General features: G+C 42.3%; 2 protein-coding genes across 3 annotated transcripts; both read right to left on the reverse strand.

The window, feature by feature from the left end:
• Nucleotides 1-8,110: 8,110 nt before the first annotated feature.
• Nucleotides 8,111-14,213, reverse strand: Krt40 (keratin 40). 2 transcript variants are annotated; one of them, XM_036197516.1, is made up of 7 exons: nucleotides 13,782-14,213; nucleotides 12,341-12,423; nucleotides 11,873-12,029; nucleotides 10,711-10,872; nucleotides 10,510-10,635; nucleotides 9,204-9,424; nucleotides 8,111-8,210 (listed from the first exon to the last, which is right to left on the reverse strand). In XM_036197516.1, exons 1-7 carry the CDS (start codon nucleotides 14,211-14,213, stop codon nucleotides 8,111-8,113), a joined length of 1,281 nt encoding a protein of 426 aa, XP_036053409.1. The 2 variants fall into 2 exon arrangements, with proteins under 2 accessions (XP_036053409.1, XP_036053410.1); XM_036197517.1 differs by lacking the exons at nucleotides 11,873-12,029; nucleotides 12,341-12,423.
• Nucleotides 14,214-22,483: 8,270 nt separating this feature from the next.
• On the reverse strand, nucleotides 22,484-23,199 carry LOC118588409 (keratin-associated protein 3-2). Its single transcript, XM_036194701.1, has one exon. The coding sequence runs from the start codon at nucleotides 23,148-23,150 to the stop codon at nucleotides 22,851-22,853; it is 300 nt and encodes a 99-aa protein (XP_036050594.1). The 5' UTR covers nucleotides 23,151-23,199; the 3' UTR covers nucleotides 22,484-22,850.
• Between the last annotated feature and the right edge of the window lie 4,636 nt (nucleotides 23,200-27,835).

Here is a 27,835-nt window from a genome sequence, read left to right on the forward strand (position 1 = left end):
TTTGGAGACAGGGTTTCTCTGTGTTGCTTTGCACCTTTCCTGGAACTCACTTGGTAGCTCAGGCTGGCCTCCAACTCACAGAGATCCACCTGGCTCTGCCTCCCAAGTGCTGGGATTAAAGGTGTGCACCACCACTGCCTGGATTAATTTCTAATTTTTATAGCCAGTAGAGGTTTGAAAACACACACACACACACACACACACACACACACACACACACACACACACACACAGAGTCATCACCCAGATTAAGAGAGAGCATAGAGTATCAGACACCAGCCTTGTAACTTCATGAACTTTCCAGCTAAACCATCCTCCTCACAGCTGCCACCACTTCAGATACTCAACACTGTAAGCAAGCCTTGCTTGTTCTAGAAGCTTACATAAATATAATGGTATTGTTTATACTTCCTTATCCCTGACTTCTTCATCTCATAAGGTATCTGAGATTCAGCCACGCTCTGATAACTAGTAGCTCATTATTGCTGCTGCATTCTATTCCATTACATAATTATGCCTCAGTTACTGATATTGCTGTGTGTGAGCAGTTGGGCTATTTCTGTTTTGTTTCTATTAAGAATACAGTCATTGTGAGATGTTTTGAACGAGTCTTCTTTGTGTGTGCATGTAGTCATTTCTCTTGGGAGCCTAACTGGCTGTGAATGGTTGGGTCCTAGAAAAGGGATTTTGCGGGATAGATAATGATATATGTACAAATTCAAAATACCAATATGTGTTTATATGTAATGTTCATATAGCAAGTCTTTGTTTTCACCTCTAGAGAGAATAAAATTTCATTATAAATATACTAAATGTGAAGCCCAGAACATATATAAATATCTTTATGTATTATATATTTGAAGTGTAATATATTATACTTAGTATTTAATAAGACATGAACAAGGAGGGAATATTTTCATCCAGTCTGTGACTCTTTAATTTTCTTAGCTATTTATTTTCATCCATAAAATGTTGTAATGGTGATGGAGTCTAATCTACATTTAACAGTGCCCTCTGTGTGCTAGTTCAGCAGTGCCCTCTGTGTGCTGAGCAGTCTTTGCCTGCTATTAAATAAAGCTTTGACTTGTTAGCATTACACTTAAATATCTGATTTATCCCAAAGAACAGCTTAGTTCTTCTCTTTTGTAGAGAACATGGGAAGATAAACATTCTTGTTCTATGTAAGTTAGGCAAAATGTTATCAAGCCTTTGACTTTTTTGAAATTTATTTTATTTATGTGCATGAGTATTTTACCTGCATGTATGTCTGTGCAGCATATCTGTGCCTGGTGTCCACAAAGGATGGAAGAGGGCATCAGATCTCCTGGAACTGGAGTTACAGATGGTTGTGAGCCACCATGGGGATGCTGAGAAATAAACCCCTGTCCTTAGAAAGAGCAGCAAGTGCTCTTAACCACTGAGCCATCTATCCAGACCTGAAACCTTTGATTTCTGACTCAAGATCCTGGGGCAGGGAACGAATCTGAGGTGCTGAGGCAGTATGTTCCAAGTACTGGGCTTATGTGTGTTTTCCCTTCTTTTGGTCTCACAATTTTGGGGTTTCTAAGTACTAAAGTTTAAATTCAACTTCCCCTGTAAGAATAAATCTGAGAGAAATGACAGGCATTATTTTTACAACTTTGTTCTGGGTAGAGACCTCTGGGCATGGGGCTGTGCAGTACAGGGGAGGGTGGCTTAGCAGCCAGCCTGTGGTGGGTAGCTGAGGGCTAGGCAGAGCCTGTCTCCTTCTGTAGAGCCAGTAAGGGCTCCTTGAATTGCAAACACAATCGTGCCTTATATTTAAAAAATATTATTAGTTAACAATGGACTATACAGGAATCATAGTATATTGGAACTGAAAAATTTCCATTACCCAGTAACACCATGGCCGTTGTGATGTCCTATACAGTGTTTGTGCTGATGCTGGTGCTAATAGACAGTGCTAGACACATTATAACACAACTCAGTTATGTGTAGAAAATGAGTATAAACTATTCACTGGTTCTTCAATTTACTATCCTGTTGTTTTAATGATTGTTTTAGAATACATTCTTTCTATTTATAAAATAGCTTATGCTCGCCAGGAATGGTGGTGCATGCTTGTAATTCCATCACTTGGATGGCTAAGGTAGGAGGATTGTGAGTCTGAGGAGGGCCTGGGCTGCATGGCTATACCCTGTCTCAAAGTCAAAACAACTGCAAAACTCCAATAAAGCAGTTTGTTGTGTCATTCCAGAGCAGCCCCATTGAGTTTATGTTTCCCGTATTTTTTATTGCATCAAGAGGCTTGACTGGCCACTGTCACCTAAGTTTGCGTAACTACACTCTGACATTCACAAAATGAAAAATATTGCCTAGCAACATATTATTCAAACATAACTCCTGTTGTGAAGTAAGACCTGACTGTCCTAAATACATACTGTGAGGAGCAGGAGCCCCACAAGTCATGAATACTTCTTACAGCTGAGGTTCAAGGCCATTGTTTTTCACTAGAGTCCTTCTGGTATGTTGTTATAGACCCTACAATGCAAGTGTGTGTGTGTGTGTGTGTGTGTGTGTGTGTGTGTGTGTGTGTGTGTGTGTTAGTGCTTACAGATGAAAGGCCACCATAATTTTTATGTAACATTAAGTATTAAAACTATAGGCATCCTGTTAAGTGAATTACTAATGCTATGAAAACATTATATTCTTAACCAAAAATGAAGGCACTTCTACATTTTACTGGGTGAATTTTTATTATTCAGTCCAGAGGCAAATTGTCATTTAAATGATTGACAATCCAGAAGAATAACTACTGTATATGTGCATGTGGCCAGTGCTGAAATGAATGTGGAAAAAGACTTCTCAGCAGTTTTGAGATGTCAAGCTTCCTAGGACTGACATCCCTGCCCTTCATATATAATTTGCTCTTGGTTATCATCATCATTATCTTCATCATCAGTAGTAGCAGCAACATCGTCATCAGCATCAGCATCATTGGCATCAATTAATTTGTTGTGGGGTGTTGGGTGAACTATAGAGTGCATAATGATCTAGATTCCTATCAGTCATAATATTGGCTTATAATTTTCCAGTATTAAAAAACATATTTGAGTTGCTATATAAATGTAACTATGCTGCTGTGAGGAAATTTAAAAAAATCTGAGTAATGGTCTTGCAATTTTAGAGGTTTTAAATCACTGTTGGAAGACAGAAAACAGGTTGGTGATAGCCAAACATCTTGTGAAGACACTTGTCCCTGGAACTCTCCAAATGGCTGTAATTTGGGATTTTCTAGCTTTGTGTTCTTGTGTTTCCTGCTAATCTTATAATCAGAGCAATACTAAAGTGGGATGTTAATTTGTCTGGAAAACATTTTACTTTAAGTATTTTCACAACTTTTTTATTGTTAGAAGAAGAGCTGTGTTGTGTAAACACATTTGATAGAAAGTTTTAGGTCCAACATTTGATTTGATCTTAAACCTACATTAACTGCTGTTAGTATAATTTTTATGAGTGTTCAAAAGAGGAACTAGAAAAAAGTGGGGAACTACCCTCTAGCCGTCTATTGAGTTTTTCTAATAGTTTTAGATTTTGAAATAATCACATATGCACAGGAAGTTACAAGGAAGACATACATACCAAGGACCTGAGCACCCTGCTTCCCCAGTACTTACATCTTATTTAATTAGACTACAGATGCAAAAATCAGGAAATTAACATCAAAACACTGGGCCATTTTGGTTCTATGTAATTTTCCAGATGCTGTCATTTGCAGGAAAACGGGAGGAGTTAGAGATCATCAAGGTAGCAAAATAAGCCAGACTCATGGTGGGGGTGGGTGATCATGTTTCTTTCATATGTATGCAGAACCTAGAAATAAATAGACATGAGAGTAGATGAAGAACTATTAGGGAAGAGGAAAGGGATCTGGGGAGGGTTGTAAGAGTCAGTAAGGATGTTGAATGTTATCAGAACACATTGTATGTATGTGTGAAAAATGTCACAATGAGACCCACTAATTTGTACACTTAATGTAAATTAATAATGCATATATATGTATATATATATATATATATATTTATAGCTAGGACTGGATATATCACAGGCTGGCTTCATACTTGCTACATAGGTAGATATGACCTCCTGATCCTTCTTTTGTCCACCTTCGGAGTGCCAGGATTATAGACATGCACCACCAAGCCCAGGGTTGTCATCAGAGATTTAGGCAAGCAAGGCAAGTACTCTATCAACTGTGTTTCATCCTCAGCCTCAAAGCAGTCATCTTCTGAGTGGGCATATAAGCACATAAACAGAAGAAGTACACATGCGTTGATAATTTCTTTTCTTTTAGCATTTGAAAAGATTTGCGCCACTTCCTACTGGCCTCCATGGCTATGGTGGGTTAGATATGCAGTGTCCCCAAGAGACTCGGGAGTCAAAGGGTTGGCCCCCATGTGGTCTCAAGGATTTTGGGAAGTGGGGGAAGTTTGAAGAGGTAAGTAGGGTCTGGTTGCAGGAAGTCACTGGAGGTGGTGTGCATCTTCCTAGTTGTCTGCCTCTCCACTTCCTGGTCACTATGCGTTGAGCACTTTATGCTGCACAATGCAATGGACCCAGCTGACCATGGGCTGAAAACTCTGAAATCATGCTCAGAAATAAACCTTTTCTACTTAAAGTGTTCCTCCCAGGTATTTGTCTCCATGACAAAAACTAAAACAATGGTTTATGGTGTCAAATCTACCTTTGTTTAAATAGTTTTTCTCCCAGGAGGTAAAGTTTTATTTCTCTCTCGTTCTTATTTTAATGCCTGTTCTTTAGTTTTCAAGAGTTTGTCCTCTTATATCTTGCAAGGATTCTTGCTTCTAAATGTATCCTTTTGGATGTTGGCTTCTCTTCTTGAATCTGGTGGTTTGATCTTTGTAAGATGTGGAAAAGTTTTAGCCTTTATTTCTTCAAATACACTTAACCATCCACTTTCCTTCCCCGCCATGAGCTAGGTGGTGTGTGACTCTTAGCCCTTCTGATACAGTCCCAAAGCTCCCCAGAGTGCTCCAGGCTTTCTGGATTACTTTCTCCCTGTTGTTCAGGCTGGTTGACATTTTCCTGTTCTGTGATCAGATTTTCTGCTCTGTCTCCTCTTGGCATGCCAAGTTCTGTGACTGAGCCTATCCACTGAGAGTCACCTTTTGGATTGACGGTGTTTTTCAGTTCTGAAATCTTCACTTGGCTCTTCCTGACTTCTTTGCTGAGCCACTCCTGTGTTGTTCACTTGTTGAAGAAGCTAGTCAGAACACAGTCACCAGAACACGGTCATGGAAGCATTTCTAACGATAGCTTCTTTGAATCCTCATCAGGTTATTCTAGCATCTCTGCGGGTGGGGAACCTTGGAATCTGTTGTATGTACTTTTTCACTTGAGTTGACTGTTTCTGAATGATGAGAAAATTTTGATAGACACCAGAACATTGGGATATTATATTCTCAGACTCTGGCTGTCATTTCAATTTTGATCAAACAGGTCTCCCTGACGTTATTTTAAAAGGGAAGAGAGATACTACCTCCACTTGCTATTTTAACATCCAAAGAGAAGTCTCCTCCTTAGAGACAGAAGGCTGAGATTTCAGGCTCCTTTCCTGGGTACTCCCTGGCTGGGTAGGTTATTACTGCTTCCTGTGTGTCCTTGTTATTGCTCATCTCCAGGCTTCCTTGCACACCACCCCTGACGAGGATTTCTCATATCTAAATTGAGTAGTATGTCCAAACTCATCACATAGTCTTTACTGTGTTAGGGGAAGGTCTCAGTATCACCCAATGGGAATGAAAGTTCTGGGTCCCTTCCTCAGCCTTCTCTGACTTGACACCTTTATGGCCTGGAAAAGATGGAAGCCTGGATTTTATATTTGTCCTTTCCTGGTGGGTATGGTGACAGACAAAATGATCTTTTATCCCCCAGTATCTAAAGGTTTTACATCTTTCTAGGTTTGGTCCTTTTCTGGTTCTTTATCCAGAGAGCTCAAGTTCTTCTTGAGACATCGTTTTCTGGTTTATACTTGTTGATGTTACTGGGATGTTGATCTCCCCAGTTCCTGCTTTGGGATAGAAGAAGAATGAAGAAAATCTGGGGGTCCCACCTCAAAGTCATTCTCTGAGCCTCTAATCTTCAGATGGTTTGGCTTCTTCTGCTTTTCAGGGTATTATATTTGTTTCCTGTACAATCACAGGCCTTCACAGAACTAGGTGATAAGATCCTATTGCCAAAGACACTAAGACACTTTTCTCACAGGTAATAGAGAAACCCTGTTGGTACTGACCAAAATCTTTACCTCCACTGGTTAGCTTGCATATCTACAGCTATTATTTTGCTAAATGAATATGTTATCAACCTGCCGTCTAAATTCACATCTCTATACTTGTAGACAAGAGTGCTGCAATCAGATCCCATCAGAGAAGCTTCTTTGTGCAGTGTATAGTGGTTAACACAGAAACTCACAACTAGTCAAGTGCAGTGAATATTTGTCAGTGGGATGACCAGTCACAAATGAGACATCTACAACACGCTCTTCCTCTAAGGCTCAGGGACTATTGTGGAAGAGAGATGGTAAGAACCAGAGGTCCAGGAGTGAACAGTGTTTTTTGAGCATGAAAGGACTGCTGCACTCGTGAACTTGAATTAGCTGTGGATGCCAGTCAACACTTCACCATGGAGTGAGGAAGGGCTCACAGTTTCCCACCCCTAGCTGAGGGGCTATGGACGGTTGATGGCTTTTTGAGGAGGGAGAGTCAGTTTTCTTTAAGGGTGTGGTCCTTGGTAGGTAGACTATACTCCAGTAGATGGCCCCATACCCGTGAATATACACACAGCACCAACTGGACTAAGTGGGTTAAAATAGAGGACAAAAAGGTGGGAAGGGCCTGCGTGGAGTTGGGGGGGATGTATATGATCAAATTCATGTACAAAATTCTCAAAGAATAAAATATTACATTAAAAGAATTTCTCTTAGGAGGAAGAAGAAAGACATGAAGATGTATGTGATTTTTCTGGAAGTTTCCTTCTCTTCCTCCCTTCCTTGAAGCAGTCTTTTTCTATAGACTTGAAGCCCACTATGGGCTCCCTGCTCTGCGGCCTTGGAGCTCACCATGGACACCAGATTTAGGTTCATATTATGCAAACCTGTTCTTGAATTGAAGCAATTTTGCCGCTTTTTTCCCCTCTTCCGATTGCTAAGATTATAGATGTGAATGACTACATCTGGATTTACTTTGCTTTTTAGATGTATGAGAATAATTATTTTTATAACCTAGGTGTGTCTTATGATATGTTAATCAACCCAGCCACTAAAATGATGAACACAGAAAGTTGTTTTCTTTTAAATTAGGATTAAAATGCATAGATAACATAAGGGGAAAAGTATATAACTGTATGGCTTGTTAAGCATAATTAGCACTATGTGGAAAAAACCAATTATAAGAAGAAAACTGGAAGTCCTGACTAAATATTGACCATTCGTGGGGTGGAATTGTGAATATTTTTCCCTTTAATATGCGAAAGTTAAAATAGGAGAAGATTATACATTATAAAAGTAAAAGAAATGTTATTTTATTTCTGAGAAAGATACATACAAACATCTTTTCAGATAGGCAGCACTTCTCATGGACTGTCTAATCTATTTAGGTATGCAACATTTCTTATGAATTATCTAATCTGATTGAAGACTAAAGATATTTTCAGTCTGGATTTATGCAAATTCAGACTATAGTCATGGGCTTAGACCAATTTTCTTTTGTTAAAAGGCTATTATAACCAATGGCAATTAGCCACTAGCCTATATTTACCATCCTAAAGAAATGAAACATGTGTTATTTGGAGATTAACAAGAATGCTTTATGGGCTTCCAGAATACCACAAGCCTGCTTAAGGCAGCAGACATGACCAACAGACCCAGGATGCTGAGTGAAGATTTTCAGGCTCTGTAAGCTGGGTGGATCCCTGTTTCTGCATTGGGTGTGCCTGGTTGAGGTTCTGAGTCCCAGATAGATCTGTGTATCCAGACTGAGTGTGGCCTGGTTGAAGTTGGACTTCTTTCTTGAGCACCAACACCAAATCTCGATCCACCTTGCTGGAGATTTATTCATGCACAGCAGTTTTCAACTGTGCATATCACATAGGCTGAACACGGTTCACACGTGCTGTTTGATGTGGGTGCTGTAGAACATGGATTGCAGGGGAGTCTGGGGAAAACCAATTCAAAGTTCAGCAACAAGATTTGGTAGCATGCCATCTCAGGAACATTAGAAATTGCTCTACAAATTGTGCTCAAGAGAGGCCTGGCCTTTGGCCCTCGCCTGTGCCATCTTTGGACCCAGAACAGCCATAACTTCCACCTCCAGTACTGCTTCCTGTTCACTGCAGCAGGGATTGCTGCTCAGCTGCTTTTCTTCAGTTTGTCAAATGTTGTATCATGTACCCTCCCAATTTCCTCTTTGGAAATGTAATCCATGGAAATCACTGTTTCAGGACATGAGGATTTTTTTAGAACATTTCCACTATCAGAGACTTAGCCTCAGCTTTTTCTTTTTACACTGTGTGTGTGTGTGTGTGTGTGTGTGTGTGTGTGTGTGTGTGTGTGTCGGTCAGAGTATAGTCTATAGAGTCAGTCAGTTCTCTTTTTCCATCATGTAGGTTCCAGGGATCGACTCCAGGTTGCTAGGCTCCACAGTAAGAACCTTTACCCACTGTGGTAGTTTGAGTGAGAAATGTCCCCTGTAGGTTCAGGTATTTAAACATTTGCCTCCCAATTGTCTCGATGTTCTGGGGAGGTTGTGTAGCTCTGCTGGAGGAAGTACAGTCACTGGGGGGTGAGCTTTGAGAGCGTATAGCCTCGTCCCAGTACGGTTCACTCTCCCTGCTTGTGTTTGCAGTAGAGAATATGATCTCTAAAGTTTCTGCTTCTGCTGTCAGGCCTGATGTTTGCTGCCGTTCTGCCTGCCATGATAGACTCTTACCCATTGGCAACTGTTAGCCAAAATAAACTCTCTTCCTTAAGTTGTCTTTGGTCGCAGAAACAGAGATGTGACTGAAATACCCACTGAGCCACCTAGCCAGGTCTTTGCTTCACTTTTTAAAAAAGCAAGACCCCCCCCCCCGACCTATTAGTGGGGGTTGACCTTAGGTCTTGAGGAAACAGGATTCCCCTCTGGGACTCTGGGGACTGTGGAACTTGCCTGCAGTCCTCGCTCTCCAGCAGGCCCCGGTATGTGTTGATCTCACACTCCAGCCGGGCCCGGACATCCAGCAGCACCTGGTACTCCTGGTTCTGACGTTCCAGGTCACAGCGGATCTCAGCCAGCTGGTGCTCCACACTGTCAATTAGGCACTGCATCTGAGTCAGCTGTGTGCTGTACTGGGCCTCAGTTTCTGCCACCGTACACTCCAGAGATTCTGTCTGCAAGAGGAAGACCTCCTCAGAAGGACCCTATGACAGCCCCTTTGCTGTACCCTTTTCCTGCTCTGAGACTTTTAGCAAGTTGCTTAGCTTCTCTGAGCCTCCGTTTTACCCTATAGTCAATGGAGGATGCAAAGTACCTATGTGATGGAGAGGCTGGGAGGGTGAAATGAGTTGACATATGGGGAGCACTTGGTACTGTGCCTGGAAAAAATTCAAGCCTTTAAAGTGTCACCTCTATCCTTATGACAACCGGCCCCCAGGACTTATCTGTGTAGCTTAAGGAGGGTTGACAGCATTTGGGAACTCTGAGTTGGGGCACCCGGCAAGGAAGAGCAGCACAGTGTCAACACAGTGACAGAAGACTGGGGGTTCAACCAACTGGATTCCGTTTCCACTGAGAACTGCAGAGCAGTCTGGAACTTACTTCCTGACTCCAGCTCTTCCCCACTTGTTCAAGGAGGCCAGTGAAGGTGTCTGCCATAGATTAAACCATGCCTCTCCTAGATGAATGCTCAGGTGTGGTTCATCTAGGCATACTCTTTGGACCCCACCCGACAGTGCATGCTGTGGTGCCGGATGGGACCTGGCGTATATGACTTTCACTGCATGGTGTGATGTTATTGCTTGGGTGGGGAGGGGCATGGTACTGTGCAGATCTCAGTTATAGTATGAACACTTGAAAAACATTTTTTTGTGCATCTTATAGATTTGATGGTGAAACTGGAAAATAGCCCGTTGATCAAAAGGAATTAAAATCTGTTAAGCTGAAGTGCCTTTGGCTCAGCTGTCCCTGTCACACTGTGTTCTGAGACTCTTTTTGTTTTTAGTGGGTGGTATTGGGACCATACTTAGGCCTAGGAGGACCAAGGAGACAGCCTGATGAGACCAAGAAAGCTGTTGACCTGTCACTTTGCTACCAATATGGACTATTAATGTATGTGGAGAAAGGCAGGGAAATGCCACCTTGGCTAGTGGGATGCTCAGTCCTGCTGCATGAACTGTGAACGTCTCCCTGGACGTCTGTCAAAGAGTATAGCCTCTCCAGGCATGTTCCTGACAGGGGATGACACTGTCCCACGCACCAGGGTTTGCTGTGCCTGGAGCTCAATTTCCAGAGCGTTGGCGGTGCGCTTCAGCTCCAGCATCTCAGTCTGGCATCCCTGCAGCTGCTGCGCACTGGATGTCTGCTGCTGGTTCAGCTCTTCTGTCTGAAACACAGGCTGCGTTAGAGAGCTCAGGCAAGGTTCCCTCGCGGAAGCCCGCCCTTTCCCGTGGGCACCGACCTGAGCAGTGAACCACTCCTCCGCATCCCTGCGGTTATTGGCCAGCACCCTCTCATATTGACATCGCATCTCATCCAGAACCTTGTTGAGGTCCACAGTGGGGGTGGTGTCCAGTTCCACGCTGAGCCGATCTCCAAGCTGCTCACGAAGCAGGTTGACCTCCTGTGAGTGGAAATGGAGTAAAGAATGTCAGAGTGGTGCGTGTGTGTGTGTGCGTGTGCGTGTGTGTATGAAATGTCAATTTGCTAAAAAAAAAAAATAAATAAATAAATAAAATTAGCCTCCTACTTTGGTTTTTGGCATAGGGGGTAAAAGTCTGGGGTTTTGATTCAGATTCTCTTGGTTGAATCTTTTTTTAAAATTACTTCTGTTTAAGAAAGATTTAAAAAATTTACATGTATGTGTGTCTGTTGCCACATGGAGCTGGAGTTATGGGCAGTTGTGAGCTCCCGGAAATGGGTGCTGGGAAATGATCTCGGGTCCTCTGAAAGAGCAATAAGCACTCTTAACCTCTGAGCCATCTCTCCATCCCTTCTTTCTGTTAGTTTCAAGTGTCTCAGTTTCTTCATCTGCAAAATTGCTATAATATTGTACCCTTTCCCAGAGGGTTATTGTAAGACAGGGAAGAGTTAAACACAATACATTTATAAAATTCCTGATAACATGCTAAGGCATCTGGAATTGCTAGCTGTTATTACCATCAAAATATGCAAAGAATAAATTTTTGTTTTGTAACTCGGTTTTTCATGCTTAACAGTTTATGATAGAGACAAGAATATCAATGCACAATGTCTGAAAATATTACTCCTAATATTGCATGACTATTTACCCCTTTTTGGAAGGAGAGACACAGCCTGTTTATCAGCTCAATTTTCTTGTTGTACAGGAGAGCTATGGAAAAAGCCATTAGTGGAGTTCATTTTCCAACCAAGCAATGGCAGGTGAGAGAGTGGCCTCGCCCCCTGGTGCTGCTGAGGGTGATGTCACATAATGACACATACTGTATGTCACATCTAGCTTGGGAGACACTGGCGTGCTCAGGCCAGGCAGTAGGCATGCCTTTGGTTTTGTTCCAGCTTATTGGTGTGTGCCCTGGTTCAGTTCGGACCTATGTAGAACTTCCCTTCCCTATAGTCCTTGGCACAGTGGCCACTTTGCTTACCTCTTCATGGCCTTTCTTAAGGCAAAGGAGATCATCTTTCAGAGACTCCACATGGGCCTCCAGATCTGATTTGCACAGGGTCAGTTCACCCAGGATCCCACGAAGGCCGCTGATGTCATTCTCCACCAGCTGGCGAAGAGACAGTTCACTCTCATACCTTCAGAGCAAGAGAAAGAGGAGGCGGGCTTACTTGGCTAAACACTGACCAAAGTGCTGGGGTACAGGGGTGAGTGACATGTGGCCTCTGGGGAGCTTCATACCACAATTTCCCTTGCATCCCAAATGATGGTGAGTTTGTTTTAAACATTCTCAGTTTAAAACAAGGAAAAAAAAAACAAAACCTCATACAGAGAATATTTTCTATCTCATTGGAAGCCATTATTATTTTTGAATTAAATTTAAAATTTCACATGCAAATTGTATCCATACAATACAGGGTGGTTTAAAAATAAATACAATTGGACTTACTTTGACCTAAAATCATCAGCAGCCAATTTGCAGTTGTCCACTTGTACGGCAAGTCTAGAATTCTCTGCCTTCGTGCACAGGATCTAAGAGGTGAGTCATCATGTAATCAACAGCTCTTTGGAAGAAACCCACACAGCTATTTTAACAGCCATGCCACTCATTAGCTTATGGAAGTCTTTGCAAGTTAGCATAATATCGCTTTCAATGTGGGTTTCCTACTAAGTATCCCAGAAAGAAAACAAACAAACAAACAAAAACAAAAACAAAAAAACATCCAGCGCCAATTCGGAAACAAAATACAGAAATAAAAAGAGGTTCTCTTTCTAAAAAAAAAAAAAAAAAAAAAGATTTTATCTTGTTTTTCCAGTTATACGTGTGAGTGTGTATATGTGTGTGTGTTAGTGTGTGTATGTATGTATGTGTGTGATTGTGTGTGTAGACTTGTGCATTGCCTTAGGCGGTCAGAAGAGGGTGTCAGCTCCTCAGGAGATGAAATTATAGGTGGTTGTGAGCTGCTGTACGTGGGTGTTGGGAACTGAACTCAGGTTGTTTGTGAGCGGTACAATGCTGCTATCCACAACCAAGTCATCTCTTCAGCTCAAGGTTTCCTTTGTAAGTGACACAAGGCAGGGCATTTTGCAATCATCATTGGCAGTCGGGCTTTGTTCGTTTGCTCCATTGCTAGTGTTTATTAGAGTTGGGTCTCTGTCTGTGGTCATAGAAATTCATCAATTAGAAAGAGAAGAGATGGCTTTGACAGTGGAGCATTTGCAATGCAAGCGGGAGGTCCTGGGTTCAGTCCTGCAGAACTCATGGAAAGAAAGCTAGGTACACCGGTGTGCGCCTGTTAACCCTTTTAGCAGGGAGGTGGAGGCAGCTGCATCCCTGGGACTCTCTGACTAACCAGTCAGTCAAATCAGTGAGCTCCATCTCCTGTGAGAGACTCTGTCTCAAAAAACAAGGTGGGAGTGGAAGACACTTGCCATTGACCTTAGGCCTCCTCCTGCACATTCATACATTCCCTCCACACTTGCACATACATCCACTTCCCCACCAATCCCATGTGTATGCACACATACACACATAAAGAAAATGACTACCAGGTGAACTAAAATAGATGGTGTTCACTATCTGTTTGATAAAGAACATAAATATGCAATGGTACACACAGAACAGATTTGAGATGCCATGATTCAGTTTCTCCCTCTCTGTAGAGGACAAAGTCTATGGAGAGATGACATTTTTATAGTCACTTAATAGTTAGTGTTGAGACTGAGACAGATTTCTTGTCATCCATGGCCCTCTTTTTCTGGCAGCATATTAGCTCTTGGAATCCCTTCTTCTTCTTCTCTTTTACATCAACAAAGCAACCTGCTCCAGGATAACTATGAGCGAAATCAGAAATGGGAAGCAGAGAACATTAGGGAATGAGACAAACAACCTTTTGTTGGAGTTCTTCAATGGTGTCGAAGTAACGCTGATAATCTGGGCACACCAATGGGGCGTCAGGCTCGCATTGCTCTCGGATCCTGCATTCCAGTTCCGCGTTGTTCTCCTCCAGGCTTCTCACCCTCTCCAGGTAGCTGGCCAGTCTATCATTCAGGAACTGCATGGTCTCCTTCTCATTACTGTTGAACGCCCCTTCCTCACACCATGCACAGCTCCCCACCAGGCATGGACTGTTACAACCGCCAGCAAAGTAGCAGGGTGAGAGGTGAGTCCTGCAGAGGAAGCTCGGGGTCTGACATCTGGATGTGGCACAAGTGCTGGGAAGGCAAGTCGTGTCAGTGGGACAGGGTGAGGCAGCTACACAGCCTGGCGCCTCTGCACAGGGCTCAGAAGAGCAGCACCCAGGGGAACCGTCGGAAGCCATCTTCTGAGAAGGAATGAACAGACTGGATGCAGTATTGCCGAGGTCTCCTCTCCAAACGTCTCCTTCCCTTCTGAGACCTTTATATCACCCCTGAAATGGTTGTTTACAGGCCACACCAGTGTTTTCTCTAGCACCGCGGGTGGCAGTTTTCCTACAAACATCTCATTAGTCTTGCTTATTTACCAAGGAAGTTTTATGCCTCGTAAAAGGATAACTTCAGGTTACTATATCAAGACTAAAGCCATTTCCACATGCTGCTTGGATAAAATCCTTATTTTAGCAAATGGTCATAGGAAACATTATCCTTTTGAAAGACCAAGGAACCCAAGAGAAAATTTGAGCCATCAGTAATTATAGGTAGAGCTCATTAGAGATACAGAAACTAATATTTCCATAGGTTTGGATTTTGAAAATTGATTGCTCTTATCTCCTTTAAAAACGGACACCACAGCTCATTAAATGGTAGATGTTTGTTTGTGCTACCAACCACCATGAAAATGGTGGTTAGCAATCTTGAAGTGATTTTGTGTGTATGTGTGCTTGAAGCAAGTGCTTACATGTTAAAAAAAAAAAAAAAGATATACTGAGTGTAAAGCATGTGTGCTCATTTTATAGAACAATGAGAATAAGTTGTGCCCTTGTGAGCCAAAATACAAACTGGCTGTCAAGATCTGAGTTGTGATCTTTGGTTATCTGAAACTTTTGGTCACTAGTCAAACACTAACTGTGCCCAAGCCTGCTTAGCTTTTGAGACTGGATATGCTCTGAGTGGATGGTCATGCACATGAGCTTCGCCTTTTGTATTTCCATTTTAGAGTCCTTATGCTATTTTTCAAAAGCTGTTATTATTTACTTATTTTGGTGTTGGGGCTCAAACATAAGGTGTTGTTTATACTACATATGATATACCCCAAACAAACATAAGGTATTGTTTATACTACATATGATATACCCCAAACAAACATAAGGTATTGTTTATACTACATATGATATACCCCAAACAAACATAAGGTATTGTTTATACTACATATGATATACCCCAAACAAACATAAGGTATTGTTTATACTACATATGATATACCCCAAACAAACATAAGGTATTGTTTATACTACATATGATGTACCCCAAACTATAACCCCAGTCCTCACCTATATGTCTAAGGACAATGGAGACATAAATTGCAATGAAGATTTGGGAAACCTCATTGCTTATACTTAGAGCCAAGGAAGCTATGAAAAGCTAACAAGAGTCTGCTTCCTCTCGTGTATTTAGGAAAGCCTCAATTTCATGAAAATTAAAAATATCGGAACTTAGGGGATGTAGTTATGGTATGTCTGTTTCAAACAGCAGTTCCGTTGAGTCTAAACCTCGGTACAGAACCAGTTGGATGTGGATTTGAGACAGAACTTCTTTGCGTTTGTTCCAGTACTTCACTCTACTATAAAGCACGATTTTATGTTGTTTTTAATTTAATTGTGGTTTATAGTTTGCTTTCAAAGGTACACAGAGAAAATTTCTTCCAGAGTCAGTGAGAGTCCATCTCCTGAATGTGTGTGTGTGTGTGTGTGTGTGTGTGTGTGTGTGTGTGTGTGTGTGTGTGTGATATGTGTCTATGTGGAAGCCAGAGGTTAATTTTGGGTGTCTTAAATTGCTCTTTATTATTATTCTTTATGAGACAGGGTCTCACTATGCTATGTAGACCAGGATGGACCTGTCACCGGGATGACAAGATTAAAGGCATGTGCCCCTTTTTGAGGCAAGGTCTCTCACTGAACCTGAAGTTCACCCATTCAGATAGGCTGGAGGGCCAGTGAGCTCTAGAGATCTTCCTGCCTCCCTTCCCTCCCTGAACACTGGGGTTATAGATGGACTGTTGTGTCTAGCTTTCATGCTGGGAATTTGAACTCAAAACCTCAGGCTTGTGCAGCAAACTCTTTACTGATCCATTCATCTCCCTAGTCCCTGTAAGACTCTTTATAAGGGGAAGAAAATCCATTAATCTGGGAAAGTGAGAATTTTCATAATCTAAAACACAGTTGTTCCCTCTCTTTTGAGCATTGCTTCCTAGATAGCTGCCAATGGAAATAAAATAATAAAAATCAGGAGAATGAGCTAGTGTGTAAGATAATATCCTAGGATTCTTTATTCACCAGTTATTTGAATCCCTGTGTTATATATTCTTAGAGGGGTTCATGGTGTACTTACTGATACTATTCTGTAAAGGATATGATGCAGAGGCTTCAAAAGCACACTTGAAAAGATAAATACCTAAAATAAAATCACACTCCAGGAGTAAACTGATAAATAACGTGCAAAATAGCTTTGAAAAGAAACTCTATTGACTACTGGTCATTTATCATAGGCCTTGGTAATTTTTTAAACATAGGATGTGGTGATGCATGGCTGGAATCCCAGCACTTGGGAAGCTGAGGCAGGGGGATTAGAATTTGAGGATGGTCTGGAATACATATCAAGAACCCTGTCTAAAAAACCACCTCCAAAAGAGTGTTATAATTTTAAATTTTATTATGTTATTATTTTAAATTAACTATAGAAAAAAAACAAGGAATATTTCCTTTGCCTTGAACTAAGTTCTGAGTAGAGAGTTTTGGCTGCTGGTTATTGCATCTGAAGGGCATGGGTATTCATTTTGGTCTTGATTAGAGAGTCAGTTTTGTATAATAATAAATAGCTGTACTCTGAGAACATGGAAAGGGGCCAGGACACACACCTCAACCTTATAACCGTCAGAAGAAGAGGCCATTGGGAATGAAGGGAAACAAACAGACATCATGAAAGTTGACATGGCAAATATGGTTGTTCCCTGTAAGATGCGTTCTTGATTTAGGACACCTGCTGACTCCTGCTGCCACTCTTTTGAAAATCCATTTTTATTCCGAACTGATACAATCCAAACTGTCTACCTCGGCAAACAGGATCTTCCTTCCCTGGTTGACAGCTCCTTCGCTGCCTTCCACTCTTCTCATACACCCAAGTTCATAGCGTTGATTCTCCTGTCCATTTGTTTTGTTTTGTTTTGCTTTGCTTTTTCGAGAGAGGGTTTCTCTGTAGCTTTGGAGCCTGTCCTGGACTAGCTCTGTAGACCAGGCTGGCCTCGAACTCACAGAGATCCACCTGCCTCTGCCTCCCGAGTGCTGGGATTACAGGCATGTGCCACCACCTCCCAGCCTCTCCTGTCCATTCTTTTGTGGCTCAACTTTCATGTTAAAAACTAAGGGAAATGCCATTCAGCTGCCTCAGGTTGGGACATCCCTATCAGACTCCTCACACTAAAGCTCAGGGAGCATTATGGAAGAGAGAAGCAGGAAGACTGTAGGAGCCAGAGGTGGTAAATGGTCACAAGGAGACAGTGTTTACAGGACACAGCAGGGCAGTTGCCTGAGGAAATCAGTGGCTGTGACAGCATGCATAAGAGTCATGTAAGCTCAAGTCAGACCAAATCTGAGCATGGAGAAGAGAGGTGAGTATGAGGCCCCACCCTAGCCGAGGAGCTGCTGGGAGAGGGAGAGTCAATTTTCTTTAGGAGTGTTGTTCCTGATAGGTTGACCACATTCCAGGGGAAGGCTATAAACAGCTCAGGCACTGATGGGAGGTGTGGAGAAGACATCTCTCATCAACCCATGCTGCCACACGACAGATGGGTCATAGAAACAGCTCTCCCATGCCCACAAATTTGAGGCTAGCTCACCCATGCCTCCACCAATGGGGTTGGCTCTATGCTGCCCACACAAGGTGCAGGACCTGCTCTCCCGAGTGCTGCAGCTGGTGGTGGGCAGGGGCAGCTCTCCCACCTGCCTCAGGCATGATGGGTGGGAGGGATGGGGGTGGGGTAGGAAGGTGGGAGGGTGAGGTGTTTGTGGCATCTCTCTCCCACTCCTGCCATCACATGACAGATGAGTAATGGGGTCGGTTCTCCCTTGCTCACAACATCAGGGCTGGCTCACCCACACCTCTGCCAATGGGGTTGGCTCTATTGTGCACTCACATGAGGTGCAGGGCCTGCTGACAGCGTCTCTTTTAAGACATACTATGTCTTATCTCTGGTCCTTAGCATATATCAGACCATTAATAAGTTTGCTGAAGACAAATCCATTTACTAATTGTGTTTGATACATAATTCTTTATAAAAATCAATACTGAAGACAAGGAAAATGGGTGGAGAGTGAAGACTAATGGCCTGGTGTGCCATATTGTCACGTGACTGATTAAGATGTAAACACCTTAACAGTCGTCTTGGAACTCTCATCCAATAACTGATGGAAGTGGATGCAGAGATCCTCAGCCAGGCCCCAGGTAGAGCTCCAGGTGTCCAACTGTCGAGAAAGAGGGGGGACTGCAAGAGCGTGAATTGTTGAATCCAAGATTGCAAAAAGCACAGGGACAAATAGCCAAATGAATGGAAGCACAAGAATTATGAACCAAAGGCTGTGGAGCCCCCAGCTGGATCAGGCCCTCTGGATAAGTGAGACCATTGAATAGCTTGATCTGTTTGGGAGGCACCCAGTCTGTGGGACCAGGATCTGTCCTTAGTGCATGAGCTGGCTGTTTGAAACCTTGGGCTTACACAGGGACACTTTGCTCAGCCGGGAAGGAGGTGACAAGACCTGCCTGTACTGAATCCACCAGGTTTAAATGAATTCCCAGCAGTGCCTTGATCCTGGAGGACATGGGAATGGAGGGGAGGGGCTGGGAGGAAGGTGGGGGTGGGCGTGGGAGGGGGGAGGACAGGGGAACCCATGGCCGATGTATAAAATTTAAAACACATAATAATAAAGAAAAAATTATTTATTAAAAAATGTATATTTAGGTGTAACACTCTCATTTACTAACTGTATTTTCTTTATTCTAGGTATGGAACCCTTATTTGGGCCTTAACTTGTTTTCACCATAAAATGAGAAAATAATGCCTATATTTTTTACTGTGTGGTTATCAACCAATAAACACCAAAATGTGTTTTACTTTATAAAATTTAGTACTGCTAAATGAGACATCTTGGTTCTCAATGGCTGCATAATTGTTATCATGTTCACTTCCTTCCTCCAAGTTAATTTGTTAAGAAAATGTTTTATATGGCTGGGTGCAGGTTTGACAAAACTATGCAGCCATCACCGTGGTCAAGAGTTAACATTTCCCCATCACACTGGAATGTTATTTTGTGTCCTTTTCACTTGGCTCCAAAGGTAAACATTACAGTGATTCTTGCTACCATGGATTACTGTTCTGTATTCTTGAATTTTATGCATAAAGTCACACAGGGTTCATAATTTTGTGTCTGGTTTTATTCAGTTAGCACTCTGTCTTTCAGTTCTCTGATGTTGCATCAGTATCTTATAGAATTTAAAAGGTTCATTTTGGAATTTTGATTTTTTTGTCTTTTCTATGGATGAATGCTATTTTCCATTTGATGCTATTATAAATAAAACTTCTAAAGCATTCATGTGCAAATGTTTTTGTGGATGCATTTTTTTCTCCTCTTGGGTCAATATTAAAGTAGAATTGTTGAGCTGTGAGTAGGCATATATTCCTCTATTTCTTTTTATAAGAAGCTATCAGAGACTGGAGAGATGTTCAGCAGTTAAGAGCACTTTTTGCTCTTGAAGAGGACCTAAGTTTGGTTCCTAGCACCCATGTCAGGCAGCTCACAACCACCTGTTACTCTAGTTCCAGAGGGTCTGATACCCTCTTCTGGCATCTGTAGGCACCTACACTCATGTTTACATACCCCCACACAGATACAGATACAATATACATAATTGAAAAGGAAAGTATTTTCAAAATAAATGAATAAACTAAATCTTAAAAAAAGAAACTTCTAGAGTTTTATCCTCAAAGTAATTATATTAATTTACACAACTATAGCAAAATGTTTATGGTGAAAAACTTAAATTTATATTGGCTCATGGTTTCAGAAGTTTTGGTTTGTGGTCACTTGGTCCTATCACTTTGAACCCATCACAAAGGACATCAAAGTAAGGGATGGAGAAAAGGAGAAAGCTTCTCACTATGTGGGGTCAGGAAGCAGATAATGGAGATGAGGGGGATCCCAATATTTTTTTGAGTGCACTCTGAGGGACTGCACTTCCTTCTAGTAAGCTATTCTTCCTAAAGTTTCTACTATTTCCCAGTATTGTCACCAACCAGGGACCAAGACTTCAACACATGAATTTGGGGGATATTTAATATCTAAACTGTAATGGGGTCACATCACTCATGCTGCCATCGATAATGGATGAACTATTTAGTCAATCTGAGTTTTCAGCATTTGGTCTTATCAGTTGTTACAGTTTCAGACATTCTACCCTTTGTAAAGTGTTGCACTTTGTTTTACATTTTCCTAGTAACTAATTATATGGAGCCACTTTCCATTTCTTTATCTTTGACCATTCATATATTGATAGGCATATAGGATGTGCTGTGGGATAATGCTTTTGTACACTGGTTTAATAAAATGCTGATTGGCCAGAAGCCAGAAAGGGAGTATAGGTGGGATAAACAGACAAGGAGAATTCTGGGAAGAGGAAGGCTAAGTCAGGAGATGACAGCCCTTCATCCAGGGAGCAGCATGTAATGGCACACAGGTAAAGCCATGGAACACATGGCAGCACATAAATGAACAGAAATGGGTTGAGTTTAAGTGTAAGAGTTTAAGTAGTCAGTGGTAGGCCTGAGCTAATGGCCAAGCAGTTTTAACTAATATAAGTCTCTGTGTGTTTACTTGGGTCTGAGCAGCTGTGGGATCAGGTAGGACACAGGAAAACTTACAGCTACAAGGATGGTTCTGTTTCCTGAGTATGATGAGTAGTTCAGCAATAAACATGGACAAGTCATTGAAGTCTACCTTCAAGCACATCTCTCTACTGGACTCTCTACACATTGGGTGTTGGTTACTTTTCTGTTTTGGTCATTGACAAGAAGCTAATCTGGGGAGAAAGGGTTTATTTTGACTCACGGTTCCATAATGGGGGACATTGCAGCCAGAGTATGAATCCAACCTGGCAGTCAGGAAGCAGAGGGAGAGAGAGAGAGAGAGAGAGAGAGGAGAGTATATGTGTGTGTGTGAGAGAGAGAGAGGGAGAGAGAGTGTGTGTGTGTGTGTGTGTGAGAGAGAGAGAGAGAGAGAGAGAGAGAGAGAGAGAGAGAGAGGAGAGAGAGAGAGAGAGAGAGAGAGAGAGAGAGAGGAGAGTGTATGAAAGAGAGAGTGGAGAGTGTGTATGTGTGTGTGTGTGTGTGAGAGAGAGAGAGAGAGAGAGAGAGAGAGAGAGAGAGTGTGTGGGGGGGGAGAGAGTGTATATGTGTGAGAAAGAGAAGAGAAGAGGAGAGGAGAGAGAGTGTGGGTGTATGAGAAAGAGACAGAAAGAGAGAGAGTGTGTGTATGTGAGAGAGAGGTGGGAGAAAGAGGAGAGAGCGAGCATGTATGTGTGTGAAAGAGAGAGGAGAGAGTGTGTGTATATAAGAGAGAGAGAGAGAGAGAGAGAGAGAGAGAGAGAGAGAGAGAGAATAGGGAGTGGAGCCAGGCTATAAAAGCTCAAAGCCAGTTCACAGTGACACACTTTGTACCTCCTAAAGGATCTATGACCTTCTCAATCAGTGACACCAGCTGGGAGCTGGTGTTCAAATACCTGAACCTGTGGGAAGCATTTCCCCTTCAAATCAGTATACCAAGTGTCCTGGCTGATGTTTTTTGTCAGCTCAACACAAGCTAGAGCCCTCTGAGAAGGGGGAATCTTAGTTGAGAAAATGCCTCCATAAGACTGGCCTATAGACAAGTCTGTAGGGTACTGTTTTGATTAATGGTTGATGTGGGAGAGCCCCGCCATGGGGTGGGGCTGTCCCTGGGAGGTTGGTTCTGAACTGTATAAGAAAACAGGCTGAGCAAGCTGTGAGGAGCAAGCCAACAAGCAGTGTTCTTCCCGGGCTTCTGTTTCAGTTTCTGCCTCCAGGTTCCCACCCTAATCCCTGCGGTGATGGACTGTGATATGAGAGTGTCAGCCCAATAAACCCTTTCCTCCCCAAGTTGCTTTAGGTCATGATGTTTCATCACAGCAATAGAAACCCTGACTAGGGCCCCAGACCACTTAATTTCCCCAGAATAGCAAGAGCAACAAGATGAATAAGTCTCTCTTAACCGCCTCTGTTTTCAATGTCACCCATGCTGTTAGTTTTCCTTTAAATGCCCGTTAACACCAGGAGTTCAGAAACACATTTAACGAAGTCATAGAGATAAACAAAAAGCAATTATGCACATTTGTGCTATGCCACAGACACAAAATTTATTAGGAAGATCATGAAGAAGTTCCCTAGTTTTTCAGAAAGATACCACCCAAGACCGAAATCAGAAGCCCCAAACACCCAAAGGAAGGCACAAAGGAGTCAACATCTTCAGAAACCTTGAAGCATCAACCGTCCAAACTGCATCTGGTTACAGGTAGAAGCTGCGTCACCCAAGAATCTGGTTGCTTTTGGTTGAGGCAGGCAGGAGAGGTGTTGTTAATGACAGCGTTACTCAACTTCAGCTTCTAAACCAGGGTAAACTAATTGCAGGTTCTGCCAGGTAAGTGCTATGGCTCCCGGGTTGACTCTTTCGAAGACAGGCACCAAGCACGGAAGCCACAGGTCAGCAGCACCTTGGGGTGCAGGGCTCCTCACAGCCTGGCTGCACATAGGTGGTGAGGTTGACAGTCAGCAGGTCTGGGGTCGGGTGGCAGGAGTTGAGCAGGAAGCAGGTGGGCACACAGGGCTGAGGAATGTGGCAGGGTGGGGGACAGTTGTCACAGCAGGTGGGCTCCAGTTGCCAAATGGTATGTGGGCAGGTGCTGGGCAGGCAGACTCCACAGCGGCAGGACTTGTCAGAGGAGCAGATGGTGGTGGCAGGGCCGGTGGGGACACTGCAGCAGCGGGCGACACAGCAAGCCATGGTGATGGAGTCTGGTTGGCTTTGGTCCAATGTAAAGATGAAGTCTCTGAGGTTCAAATGTCTCCTCTTGCTCCAGGGTTGTTATATACCCTCCCCAGTGGGCGTTGGTCCCACCAATGGGCTTCTTTCCTGGTTCTTGTTTATGTTCGTGTTCCCATTATCTTTAAATTGGCCTGACATTTAGATGCCTGTAAAGAGTCCCTATTTTGCTAATTGCCTTTTATTTGAATTCATTGCCAAATTTTACCTGATTGCTCTAGCTATTTGTCACTAGGACACAAGCTTTATGATGTATCACAAAAGGCTTCTACTATTACGATGTCACCACCAGGCTAGCTGGGGACCACATGGGCATGACAGCAATGTGCAGAATGCTGCTCTCCTTGCTGCTGCTCACCCTTTTTTCTCTTCACCCCTTTCTATATCAGATGGCTTGATGAACTGTTTCTGTTTTGAAGAGCTAAACGGGAACTTTATTTTAGTTACTGTCTGTGAGCTTTGAGACACTTGGAGCTCAAAACTACACTAAAGTTGGAAAACAGTTTCATGAAAAATACAGCAAAACTTTACAAACACTTAATAGTTTAATGTAAAATATTACATAGTCACTATAATTTCAAAACTGCTGAAAAACATAAAGGTAATTTACCTATAGTGGAACCATCTGGAAATATCTATTAATATTATATATGTATGATAGAAAATACTCTTGACTATATGTAACCATCCATTTTTACATTTCTGGAATCATTTTGTGTAGGTTCTACAATATACCTTCTTGCATAGGCATATATATTTCATTATCTTGCATTCCTAAGTATATTTAATAATGTTATTTTTAGTATCCTCTAGTACTGATCATGTAATTGTACTTCTTGGTTACTTTAAGATTTCATTTTCTTAACCATTTTCTTTATCTCAACTTTTCTTTGATAACTATGGCAATAGAGAGAGACTCTCTATATGAATCTTTGTGCTTGTTATGGTTATCCTGAAGCTGAAGTAATTACCAGATAGAGTTATAGGGATAAATGTTAAAGTCTAATATTTTCAAAGCCTTTGATATTTGTTACTCTACTGCCCTCCAGTACTTTTTCAGCTGTGTTTGGTTGAGAATTAATGGTTCTCTGTACATTTTGTAAATATTAAGTTAGGTTGACCCATTCTTCCATCATGTATGTTCCATGCCTTTGTCTCCTATCAAGAATTTCCATTCCTGTTGCTTTTTCCCCTTGGCTATTAAATGTGGAACAGTAGAATTTTTAACCTTTACATAGGATGAAAGTGAAATAAATACTAAACCAAAGAATAACTTTTAAGACTACAAGGCTAGAATTCCAGTAAAACCAATCACAATAGAAAGCAAACATATGAGCCTGACCCAGATTGATTTTAGCTTTTGTTCCCTCATTGTGCTGAAAGGGCCAAGTCCTCTTCCAGGGCCCTTTAGACTTAGGTACTCTTCAGTGTTGAAGAGAAAGTACTAGGTATGTCCCTGGACAGCATTATCCCTGCAGGTTAGAACATTTCTGCCAAGATTGGACTCATGCATCCTTTAAGCCATGGTTCTCATACTTTTCTCACCTGCTACTCTAAGGCAATCTGTCCATCAGTGTATGATGACAGGTGTGTCTGCATGTTTGGGGAACAGGTGTACAGAACCAAGAGGACCACACTCAGAGTCAGAAAGAGCTCTTTATTGGCCCCAGGAGTACTGGTTACTTCTTCCTTTGTTATTACAGGGTTTTCACTTTTTAGAGTCTTGCCATTCTTTTCTGCAAGTGAGGGCAGTCATACATTCTCTCACTTAAAGATCACTGTAAGCCTCATGAGAAGAAAAGAGTGTAAAGTCCACAGTGTGCAAAGATGAGTATTACAACCATTGAAGTAAGTTGCAGATCAAACTTAAGGCAAAATAAAGATAAAAGAAACATAGTCATAAGAAAGAGGAGCAAGAAGGGGAAGCAAGCACAAGAGAAACATTAGGTGAGACAGCAGACACTGACCTCAAAAGTTCATGCCAATTAAATAAGTAAACAACTAAAATGTTAACATCTGCAAGTAGAGAATACAGTTGGCATATACACTAAGTTAAAAAAAAATTTAAATTGTCCCCCATGGTTTTCTTTGAAAGAAAACATTTGACAGTCTCTGGTGTTCTAGAACCTTCTTGAGCTTTCTCACTGAATGAATAGCTGCTAAATTGCACACCATATTGCTTAGGGAAAATGAATATTGTGTGTGTGTGTGTGTGTGTGTGTGTGTATGTGTGTGTGTGCTTGTATTTGGGTTCATGTGTACACATGTATGTGGAGGCCAGAGGAGAAACCCATTGTTTTTCCTTAGACACCATTCAACTATTCTTTATTTCCTTTAAAAAATGTTTTATTATTTTTATTTTTTAAGCGTATGAATGTTCTGCCCATATCTATTCACGTGCAGCATATGAACATCTGGTACCACAGCGTGTAGAAGAAGACATCAGACCCTCTGGAACTGGAAGCATGGTCATGTGGGTGAGCTGTCATGTGGGTGCTGGAAACTGAACCCAGGTCCTCTGCAAGACTAGCAAGTGCCCTTAACTTCTGAGCCATTTCTCCAAGCCTCCACTTTTTCTTTTTGAGACAGGGTCTCTCACTGGCCTGGAGCTGCTTAAGTAGGAGATTTGGCTGGTTAGTGATCTCCAGGGATCCTCCTGTCTCGACCTCCTCAGCATTGGGATTACAAGCATGTGCCACAATACCCCCCTTTTTATCTTTAACTTTTAGGGTTTTTTGTTTGTTTTTGGTTTTTTCCCTTTTTTTGTTTTCTTTTTATTAAGAAATTTTTTTCATTCATTTTACACACCAATCAAAGATCCCACTCTTCCCTCCTCCCACCTCCCAGCCTCCCCCTCCCATCCCCTCTACACCCTCCACAAGAAGGCAAGACCTCCCATGGGGAGGCACATCCAGTAGAGGCAAGTCCAAGCTCTTCCCCCCTGCCTCAAGGCTGCATCATAGATAGTGGGCTCCAAAAAGCCCACTCATGCACCAGGGATGGATTCTGATCCTACCACTGGGGGCCCCCAAGCAGATCAAGCTACACAACTGTCTCACCATACAGAAGGCCTAGTCCAGTCCCATGCAGGCTCCACAGCCATTGATTCAACTTTCATTAGTTCTCACTAGTTTGGTTTGGTCATCTCTGCAGGTTTCATCATCATGATCCTGATGCACTAGCTCATAGAATCCCTCCTCTTTCTCTCTGACTGGACTCCTGGAGCGCTGCCTGGTGTTTGGCTGTAGGTCTCTGCATCTGCTTTCACCAGTCACTGGAGAAAAGCTCTGTGATGACAGTTAGGGTATTCACTGATCTGATCACTGGAGTAAGCCAGTTCAGTTCAGACACTCTCTCCACTGTTGCTAATAGTCTTAGCTGGGCCAAAGTAATATAAAATACCTTGGGGGTAACGCTAACGAAACAAGTGAAAGACCTGTATGACAAGAATTTAAAAGTCTTTGAAGAAAGAAATTGAAAAAGATATCAGAAAATGGAAAAGATCTCCCATGCTCATGGATAGGTAGAACTAGAATAATAAAAATGGCAATCTTACCAAAAGCAATTTACAAATTCAATTCAATCTCTGTCAAAATACCAACACAATTCTTCATAGACATTGAAAGAACAATATTCAACTTCATATGGAAAAACAAACAACCTAGGATAGCTAAAACAATTCTTTACAATAAGGTAACTTCTGGAGGCATCACCATCCCTGACTTCAGGCTCTTCTGTAGAGCTAAAGTAATAAAAACAGCTTGCTATTGGCATATAAACCAACATGTAGACCGATGGAATTGAATTAAAGACCCTGATATTAATTCACGCACCTATGAACACCTGAATTTTTTTTTAAAAAGATTTATTTATTTATTATGTATATAGCATGTATGGGTGCAGGCCAGAAGAGGGTACCAATTCTCTTTACAGATGGTTGTGAGCCATCATGTGGTTGCTGGGAATTGAACTCAGGACCTCTTGAAGAGCAGTCAGTGCTCTTAACCTCTGAGCCATCTGTCCAGCCCCTTTAACACCTGATTTTTGACAAAGAAGCCAAAACTGTACAATGGCAAAAAGAAAGTATCTTCAGTAAATGGTGCTGGCATAACTGGATGTCAACATGTAGAAAATCGCAAATAGATCCATATCTGTCACCATGCACAAAATTCAAGTCCAAGTGGATCAAAGACTGTGGTGAGCTCCTCAACCAGCGAGGAAGAACGACCACCATTCGAGGATTCTTCTCAGATCACACTTTATTGGAGCGCCTCTTGATTGAGGGAGAGTGGGAGGTGAGGGGCTCCAAGACCCAAAAGGCAGCTGCTTATATAGGGAACCAAGCGAACGGGTCAATCTGTGATTGCATCCCACCAGAATGCAAGCACAGGGAGCCACGGGATAGGCTGAGGGCATAAGGCCAAATTACCATATATGCACATGCGCAAACCTCGAGGCGCGCAGCCCAGCAAGCACAGCCAAATATGGAGTTGTTTACGGCAAAGCTGTCAGGAAGTCGGCACCATCTTAGAATGGCAGCTCCCCACAAAAGACCTCAATAAAAAACCATTTACATGGAACCTGATAGAAGAGAATGTAGGAAGTAATCTTGAATGCATTGGCACAGGAGATCACTTCCTAAATAT

Source organism: Onychomys torridus, chromosome 8, assembly GCF_903995425.1.
Source record: "Onychomys torridus chromosome 8, mOncTor1.1, whole genome shotgun sequence".
NCBI lineage: Eukaryota > Metazoa > Chordata > Mammalia > Rodentia > Cricetidae > Onychomys > Onychomys torridus.